This window comes from Pseudoliparis swirei, chromosome 20 (assembly GCF_029220125.1).
Source record: "Pseudoliparis swirei isolate HS2019 ecotype Mariana Trench chromosome 20, NWPU_hadal_v1, whole genome shotgun sequence".
NCBI lineage: Eukaryota > Metazoa > Chordata > Actinopteri > Perciformes > Liparidae > Pseudoliparis > Pseudoliparis swirei.
In genome coordinates, this window is record NC_079407.1 from 2,938,668 (window position 1) to 2,948,667 (window position 10,000).

General features: G+C 51.2%; 1 protein-coding gene across 4 annotated transcripts in view; it reads left to right on the forward strand.

The window, feature by feature from the left end:
- Positions 1 to 3,435: 3,435 nt before the first annotated feature.
- Positions 3,436 to 10,000, forward strand: part of epha4l (eph receptor A4, like) — a 50,120-nt gene continuing 43,555 nt past the window's right edge. For all 4 annotated transcript variants that reach the window (XM_056441252.1, XM_056441253.1, XM_056441254.1 and 1 more), the window contains exons 1-3: positions 3,436 to 3,543; positions 4,975 to 5,042; positions 7,805 to 8,468. In XM_056441252.1, the coding sequence (XP_056297227.1) occupies positions 3,447 to 3,543; positions 4,975 to 5,042; positions 7,805 to 8,468 (829 nt within the window). In that variant the 5' untranslated portion in view covers positions 3,436 to 3,446. The remainder of the gene's footprint in view (positions 3,544 to 4,974; positions 5,043 to 7,804; positions 8,469 to 10,000) is intronic.

Here is a 10,000-nt window from a genome sequence, read left to right on the forward strand (position 1 = left end):
CTCTTTATCACCTCCTCTCATAGAGGTGCAGGGTGTAAATACTCACATGTCATATGTAATATAGTTGGATATAGACCGTGCATTATGAAAAGCTCAGAACAGCATCTCATTATGACTTATCTCATCATAAAGTGACGATCTGATGAAGTGACGATCTGATAAAGTGACGATCTGATAAAGTGACGATCTGATGAAGTGACGATCTGATGAAGTGATCTCACGAGGCTCCCGGAGGAGGAAAACCTCTCGCTCCGTCAGCCGAGTCTCAACGACACATTCTGGGCGAAAATGTGTCAGATATTCAGATTATTATCATATACTAGACGCTATAACCGTGAAAAAATAATCACTTCTGATATGATTCTGCAGATTTCACCAGATTAAAGTCCAAAAACATCAGCAAATCGTTCTGTGTGTGTGTGTGTGTGTGTGTGTGTGTGTGTGTGCTCAAGCGAAGGATTAGGAGTCTGTGTGTGTGATTGGCACACAATGCAGATGTGTGGGCAGCAGATGCCATCTGTGGAGAGCGGGAGTGGGCTGCAGAGGAAGGGTGTGTGTGTGTGTGTGTGTGTGTGTGTGTGTGAGACGATGGTTTGACAGGGGGATAAAGGAAGCGATGGGAGGGTAATCAATCAAAAACACTGAGAGAAAGACAAGCGACACGGTCCTCCCACTCCCACCAGCACCGCTCGCCATTGTTGGTCCGCTAAACTTATTTTTTAAATTCATTTTTGTCGTATTATTTGAAAAGATTTACCCTCTGGCTTTAAAAAGAAAATTATTACATTTTTCTTCAAGATTGCCTTGCTTGTCATCAGGGAGAAAGTATCGATCGCCTGGGTTTTTATTCATTTACTCAATTTGTTGAGAGGTGTTTTCCATGAAAACTTAAAGTTTAATTAATCAAATTATTGCAAAATGAATATAAAATCTAGTCAAGACGTTGACGAGATTATAAATAATGATTTCTAATGTAAATATTAATGTTGTTCTTCTTGTGGCTCAATGGAAGGCCTGTTTTATCACCAGCGTAACTGTTTTCAACTGCGCTCACATAAAAATGATTTAGAGGGTTTTCTACCCCTCCGCTAGTCTTCTAAGGCGATAACACAATGTACTATTAGAACACTGGAGATGGGCCTCTACACACCTCTGGAGAGACTAAACACCAGAGAATAGTCATCTACACGTTAACAATGTCGATAGTGTTTATGATTCATTTAATGTTATTTTCATTAAAAAAAAACAGAGCTTTACTTTGAAAAATAAGGACATTTCTATGTGACCCCAAAAGGTGCTTCGTTACAGCGGTGGTGAATTCATATAATATATAACGCAGGACCGCGTGTTCGATCCCCGGGAGACGCCCACAGACCCACGCACCTCCCCATCTCCTCCTCCTCACACAGCTGCCCTCACACACCAGTCACACACACACATAATACAAATAAAACACTTTTTCTCTGCGTGTGTTACAACACAAAGCTGCCCCTGTGTGTGTGTGTGTGTGTGGAGGTTTTTGGTTACAATGGCCGCTCTATTCTCTGAGAGGAAAATAAATATATATCTAGAGCCGGCGTCTCGGAGCCGGAGGCCGGTGTGACGGGTAAACAGACCTGGGAACCGGAGCGCTTGGGATCTGCCAACGTGCGGACGCCGGAGGCCTCGGGTAAGACACACAGGCATGTGTGTGTGTGTGTGTGTGTGTGTGCACGCCGTAATGAGACGAGAAGAAAGGGCATTCAGACACCTGCTGAGTGTCTCACAAAACATCATTTAAATGTTGGAGGTATCGATTTCACATCCCAGAGAGCAGAGAGGGGGATCTGCTGCTGTGACTCAAGTGAGGGATTCACGGGGCGAGACGCCCTGCTGGCAGGCGCGGGGTACTGCAGCAGGCCTCAGAGCGTCACTCGGAGAGACGCCGGCCACCGTAGTGATCACAAACAAACAGAGGAGGACAACAAGGAGACACAAAAAGACGGCAGAGACAGCGGAAAACACCAAAGCAACGATAAGAGATGCAAAACGACCTCAAAGAGACACAAAACGACCTCAAAGAGACAGAAAACAACTGCAAAGAGACAAAAGAAAAGACTCAAAACAACCTCAAAGAGACACAACATGAATTACAAAGAGACAAAAAGATTCAAACCGACGCCAGAAAAACTCAACAATGACACACACACACACACACACACACACACACACACACACACACACACACACATGGAAGCCAACCCGCAGTGTGAGGCCCCCAGGAGCTCCTGAGACCGGCCATCTTAGCGGTGCAGGTGGTTGTGTGATGCCGTGGGCCCTGAACGCCTCACGCGGCCCACGCCGCGACGCTCCCCTCCCCGGTCGTGGAGCGACCCGCCCGACGAGCGACGGAGGACCTGAGTGGGAGGACAGGAAGGAGGGAGAGAGGAAGAAGGGAGAGAGGAAGGAGGGAGAGAGGAAGGAGGGAGAGAGCACCCTGGGCCCCTCCCCACAGGAACCTGCACCCAGCCAGCGGGACAATGGCGTCTCTGTCTGGAGGCGGCTTCACCTCGGAGGCTCCGGCACATAAACGCCGTAAAGCCTCCACAATAAAACAATAACAAAACAATAACAGCTTCAATAATCCCATCGGGGGGGGGGGGGGGCACCGGCACTTCCCCCAGAGTGCAGTAGCATGTCAGGTCACGCTGCTGCTTGTTCTTTAAATCCAATTGTTGGAGGAGCAACAAGCGGCGCCGAGCATCGCCGCTAGGGGGCGCCCTCGGACCGACGCGGCCCACCGGGCTCCGCGCCGGGATCAGCGGTCCCGTCCCGACTCCCGGTCCCGGTCCCGTGTGGGGGTGGGGAGGAGGAGGGGGGGGGGCACACAGACTCTTAACACATATCATACAAAGTTGCCTGAGTTAAAGTCGAGCTGTGATTGGTCACTTCATTCTTCTAAACAAAGCTCAGCTGCTTGACTTTGGCATCCAGGCATTGTGTGCGCGCGCACACGCCTTATATTGTTTTTTCCCCTTCTTCTTTCCTCTCGCTGTTGACTAAACGCAGTTTACTCGGTGACTCAGTTCTCACACCTCCCTGTGTACCTGAACGTTGCACGTCGCACATCTCCCCCTGTCACCATCTCCTCCTCCCTCTCACTCTGGTGTTAACTGGTAAACGAGAGAGTGATCTGTTTGAGAGGGGGGGGGGGTATTTAATGATTACCCCCCCCCCCACACACACACACACACACTGTCCTCTATAGGTTTCCATACGGACTGACGGGTCCGCGTCAGAGCGCGCAGTAGTCCCGCCTCCTGGCTGTGGTGCGCTGGTTGGGTCTCTCCTCCTCCCCCAGAGAGAGAGAGAGAGCGAGAGAGAGCAGGAGCTGGGAGAAGAGCAGCGGAGAGGGAGAAGAGGAGAAGAGGAGAAGAGGAGAGTGAAACACGGGAACAACGACACAGATGGCTCTCATGGCGGGGATTGTGTCCGCGGCCACCTTTCTCGTTTTTGGGATTTCTAGCTTTGTTTCCGCGGCTCGGATTTACCCACCCAGCGAAGGTAAGGCTGCCGAGAGAGAGAGAGAGAGAGAGAGAGAGAGAGAGAGAGGGAGGAAAGAACTGCCCCGCGGAGACTTCGGACTTCATCCCGTCTGCGGCGTGTTGTGTGCGCGCGCCGCGGAGCCGCACTTCATCCCCCCCCCCACACACACACCCAAGGGTGGACAAATAACTCCAACCGATGGTCACCTTTACGCGGAGACTTCTTCTTCTTTTTCTTCTTCTTTTTCTTCTTCTTCTTCCTCCACGTGAACGAACGCAGCTGGATTGAGGAGTAAAGGCTTCCCACAAAAACATTTTTGCGCATCGGCTGTTTTTTCTTTTCGTGTGTGGGTCTCCGGGCTCGCGGATGGTGCCAGCTGCCCCCCCCCCCCCCCCACATAAAACAGCCTCGGACCCCCGATGCGTACATATCTAGGGGGGGGGTGGGGGGTCAAGCTTCTATACTGCACAAGAATAAACACGAAGTTTTAATGTTGCGGTGCATCCCCCCAAAAAATAGAGAAGATGTCTCGTGAAGCAGAAATGGGGTACAGGAGGGGGGTGGGTGGGGGTGGGGGGCTCGTAATTCATCAATTTGAGAATCACAGCGGGCTTTTTTTTATTTGGGTGTAAAGTGATTATGGGAACGACAATATAAGCATTTATTAAAGTGTGCCGCTCCGTGTCAACACGCAGCAAGAGTGAGATATATATATATATATATATATATATAAATAAATATACATATACATATATACATACATAAATAAATAAATATATATTATATATATACATTTAAATATATATTTATATATATATATTTATGTATTTATATGTATTTATATATGGTGTTCTCGCGTAAACACTATTATAGTAAAGGAAACATACTTGACATTGTGTGTGTGGAGATGAAGCCGTGCATGAGCATCGGGACGCGCGGGGTCCGAGTCTGGTCTGAGTCCCGGGGCTCAGTTGAGTTCAATGTCCCCACATTTAAAATGGATCAGCAATAATTGAAGGACTTTGCATAACGGGATTATTTATTTTTCTACATCCCAACCTGCGGATTGAGCTCAGCGCCGAATTAAATAAAAAAAAACGGAAATAAAAACAATCACATATCATTTATTCTTTTGTTTCCCCAAAATAAATTTGTATCTCAGATGAAATCAACCACACCGCGCGCGGTGCGTTCGAGTACAGCGGGGAATTACGCACGAGAACACATCTCTCATCTCCCACTCTCCATCCCGAGGACATGTTTCCACTTATCTATATTCATTATACCCCCCCCCCCCCATATGCATTTACGTGTCTCCTGTAGAACATACAGGAACCCATCGGTCCTCCTCCGCGCGCCGGGTTTAAGGACACCTACGTGCCCGCGCACGGTGGTGTGTTCACGGACTCAATTCTCCCGTTTCTTGTTTGTTTCTTTTCTTTCTTCCAGTCACGTTATTGGACTCCAGATCCGTGCAGGGGGAGCTGGGATGGGTCGCCAGCCCCACAGAAGGAGGGGTGAGTACCGACCCCTCGTCAGGACGCATGCCCCCCCCCCTCCCCCTCCTCTCCCTATTGAGCAAAAAAAAAGAAGATATAAAATGGAGAGATAATATTCTGGGAGTGGACACACAGCCCTCTGTGACGGACCTGTTGGGCCTCTATGGAGCATCATTGTGGGGATTTATTGTGCAGCTGTCGGCACCGGGCCCCCGTGAGGCCGCGGGGCCACATCAAGGCTCCGGCGGCTCACGCTCACATTTGGGATAAATTAGAGGAAGAGAGAGGAAGAGAGAGAGAGAGAGAGAGAGAGAGAAAAAGACAGGAGACATTTTTTGGCGTTTTCTTTTAGGGGAGAGAGAGAGAGAGAGTGAGAGAGACCCTCTGGAACAGCCTCCCCCCCCCCCCCATGGGGTCCTCCTGAATCCACTTTGAGGGCCACCGGTCTATAGGCAGCCCCCCCCCCAACCACTCTGTGATGGTCAGATGCGTGAGGCCGATACTGCAGCGGGCGTCGGGTTTCCTGAATAGACGGCGGATTGAATCGGTCTTTGTGGAGAAACTTTATATCCCTTTCCACCATTGAGTCGAGGAGCGAGAGAGAGAGGGAGAGAGAGAGAGAGGGGAGTTGGCAGCTGAGCGAGAGAGGGTCCTCTGGAGTGGATGAATGGTGGGGGGGGGGGGCAGAGGAGGGTTTTTGAGCTCTTTTGCCGCAGAACGACTGGATCTCGGCGTAATGTCGCGATCCCTTCGCTCTAATTGGGGGATCTACGGTGGCTCTGATGAGGGGGAACGTATAGGGGCCCCCCGGTGGCCCCCCGGTGGCCCCACGGGCACCGATGGCTACAAGGAAGAGAGGTGGAAGGCCCTTTTTTCTCCATGCCTGAAGAAAAATGTCAAAAACAGGGAGAGAAAAATGCAATTGGGGCCCGAAATGAATAATCGGTCGCTCCGGCCCCTTTTTCATGTTTCATGAAAATTATTACAAATTAGAAACAGTCGACTAATGAATAGGGGGCTTCCCGAGGGGGGGGGGGGCAGAGCTCCACCTGGTGCAGCTGTTGCCGGCTCTGCTTCCTCGGCGAACCTGCCCCCCCCCCCCCGGTCCTCGCCTCGCACGTGATTGACAGGGTCTTGGCCGGCATTTCCCCCCCGATTACGTCAAATTTCCCCCGCCCCCCCGCTATCAGGGGGAAAAGTGCATCCTTATCTGGGCGCGCTTGATTTCCACAACAAAAGGAGGGGGGTGGGGGGGCTAAAAGGAAGAGAGAGCGGAATGATAAACATCTCCTCAAATCTATACAGCCGCTGTGTTTAGCATTACCTCCTCCTCCTCCTCCTCCTCCTGCGGGGAAATAGGGCTTCAGCCCAGATTGTTTGTGATAAGGCGTCAAATGAAATCTGTTGGCGTGACTTCACGTCTTCCACGGTTCCATTACGACTCTTTATTTATTCATTTCTTCCCTCCCCGTCTTCCTTTCCTTCGGCCCTCTAAATGGTTGTGAAGCCTCTCCGGCAGCCGGAGGCCCGTCGGCTCTTGTTTACAGCTCGGCTCGGTCAAAGACTCTATTTAAAAACACGCGGAGTAAAAAAAAAAAAGGGAGAGAGAAAGAGAGAAAAAGAGAAAGAGAAAACTTCAGGGAGCGCTTGAGCCTCTCAAGACGTCTCGTATTAGCCCGGCGGAGATCTGGGGAGAGGAACTTCATCACGAGTAAAACAAACATTCCCTCCCGGAGAAAATAAAACAGGATAAGGTGATCCATGTGGCCCACGTCAGCATCCCCCTCTCCCTCCCTCCCTCCCTCCCGCCCTCCCCCCCCCCCCTTATCCCTCCATCCCTCCCTCCCTCTATGAGTTCATCCTCTCAGCGGTGAACACGCTGAAATAAAACAGGCCCGCATTAGATCATCGGCATCGAGTCCAGATCTTTAGATCTTTGCATCGACATAATCTGTGTTTTGTAGTCTTTACATGTGTGTGTGTGTGTGTGTGTGTGTGAAGAACAACATTCCCAGAGTTAATTTTAAGTGCGTGCTTTATAGAAGCCACTTATTACACATTTCCGGGTGCTTGTCATTTCATGGAGGGGAACCCATGAATATTAATATCTTTATTATTCTATATTAGGCCCTAACAAGTCTATTAGGTGCCAGTCATAAAATATGCATTAAGTTTAGCCATTAATTAATCGCTCTACCGAGACTCAAATATCGACTAATCTTTCTTTATTCGCCCCGGCGTCTCTCGCGGCTCCCGGTCGGTCGTGTGCGATACTTCTTACGAGACGTTTCTTAATTAGTGGAGCGTTTACTTTATCGATATCTCTCTCTCGCATCGAGAGTAATTAATTGAGCAGATTCATTTTCAATTCAGTTTATTTGTACAGCCCATTTTCACAAATTAGAAATTTGTCTCAGAGTGATTTACAATCTGCACACATAGACATCCCTGACCTTTGACCTCACATCGGATCAGGAACAACTCCCAAATAACCCTTCAGGGGGAAAAAAGTGAAGAACCCTTGAGGAGAGAACAGAGGAGGATCCCTCTCCAGGATGGACAGGTGTAATAGATGTCATGTGACCAGAAGGAATCATTACACACAAATTAAAACACAGTAACAACACAATCAATGAATACGACAGAGTGTATGAATAGTTGGTAGTCGGCATATTCCACGATCCAGACCTCCACGATCCATCAGGCAGATGGAGAGCCAGAAGGTCTGAGATCATCGCCGCGGTAATGAGTGTTTTTCTATTGTCCTCTTTTCCCCCCAGTGGGAGGAAGTGAGCATCATGGATGAAAAGAACATTCCAATCCGGACGTACCAGGTGTGTAACGTCATGGAGCCGAACCAGAACAACTGGCTCCGCACCGACTGGATCCCGCGGGGCGGCGCCCAGCGCCTCTACATCGAGATCAAGTTCACGCTGCGCGACTGCAACAGCCTCCCGGGCGTCACGGGCACCTGCAAGGAGACCTTCAACCTGTACTACTACGAGTCCAACAACGACAAGGAGCGCTACATCCGCGAGAACCAGTTCGGCAAGATCGACACCATCGCCGCCGACGAGAGCTTCACGCAGGTGGACATCGGCGACCGCATCATGAAGCTGAACACGGAGGTGCGGGACGTGGGCGCCCTGAGCCGCAAGGGCTTCTATCTGGCCTTCCAGGACGTGGGCGCCTGCATCGCCCTGGTGTCCGTCCGCGTCTTCTCCAAGAAGTGTCCGCTCGCCGTGCGCAACCTGGCCCGGTTCCCCGACACCATCACCGGGGCCGACACGTCCTCGCTGGTGGAGGTCCGGGGCTCCTGCGTGGACGACTCGGAGGAGAAGGAGGTGCCCAAGATGTACTGCGGGGCGGACGGGGAGTGGCTGGTGCCCATCGGGAACTGCCTGTGCAACCCCGGATACGAGGAGCGCAACGCCGAGTGCCTAGGTAAAGCCCCGCCTCCTTCCCTTCGGGGGCCTTTCTCTATTCATAGTCTCTTACCTACGAACTCCGCCGGTCCCTTCGGTATGCTCGTTCCCCCCTCTTCGTCTCTATCCTCTATGTTCTGTTCGGTATGCTCGTTCTCCCCCTCTTCGTCTATATCCTCTATGTTCTGTTCGGTATGCTCGTTCCCCGCCTCTTCGTCTCTATCCTCTATGTTCTGTTCGGTATGCTCGTTCCCCCCTCTTCGTCTCTATCCTCTATGTTCTGTTCGGTATGCTCGTTCTCCCCCTCTTCGTCTATATCCTCTATGTTCTGTTCGGTATGCTCGTTCTCCCCCTCTTCGTCTCTATCCTCTATGTTCTGTTCGGTATGCTCGTTCTCCCCCTCTTCGTCTCTATCCTCTATGTTCTGTTCGGTATGCTCGTTCTCCCCCTCTTCGTCTATATCCTCTATGTTCTGTTCGGTATGCTCGTTCTCCCCCTCTTCGTCTCTATCCTCTATGTTCCGTTCGGTATACTCGTTCTCCCCTCTTCGTCTCTATCCTCTATGTTCCGTTCGGTATGCTCGTTCTCCCCCTCTTCGTCTCTATCCTCTATGTTCCGTTCGGTATGCTCGTTCTCCCCCTCTTCGTCTCTATCCTCTATGTTCCGTTCCCTTTGTCCTCCCCTCCTCCCTTCCTCCCTTCCTCCCTACCTCTCACTCTGTCGGAGGTGTTTGACTCGTCGCTCCCCGACTCTCCCGGCAGTCTTCTGGAGGATAATTGTAAATGGAGTAATTAGCGGCTCCGCTGGGAGGTGTTGTGCAACGGGGGATGCGGCGTCCCAGGAGAATGGGGAAGGGTGTATTGAGTGTCTTTTACACCCCCCCTCCCACCTGCTCTCTCTCTCTTTCTTATTCCCATCGGAGCCCGACGCTGGGAAGAGGAGATAGACGGCTTTAGGGGAAAGCAAAGAGAGAGAGAGAATGAGTTTATCATTCCAAGCAGGTATGAGGAGAATGAACATACACGGCTGTGAGATGGGGTTGAAATGGTGCCGTTCGGTGTGTGTGTGTGTGTGTGGGGGGGGGGGCGGGGGGGTAGCCCTTCGTGGACCATTATTCTCGTCTCGGCTCGACGTGATCCCGCACCGCGCTGCTTGATGAGGTTTTTGAGGGCCGTGCTCTCTAAACCTCCAGCGTGTCAGAGCCTGCAGCGCGTTGCTGAATCCTGAACGCTGCCGAGAGAGACGCCCGTCAGACGTCGCCCCGTAGCGAATGTCTCGCTTCAAGATTCCTTGGAACGAGGCGGCATCGTTAATCGGCCTCCGCCCTGAATTTAGTTTTCATTGCGGGCGATGGAGGGCAGGTTTACTGCGTGCAGCGGCACGTTGTGCACAGCGTTGAGGATAGCTTCTAGGATAGCGGTGTGGATAGCATGCGGCGGATTTTGCCGAGCCGAGGCCTCCGGTTTGTCAGACGGCCCAAAAGCGAACGGATGCCAATTCCGTGTTTTATTGGTGCGCCCCCATTCGCCACCACCACCAACATCACCACCA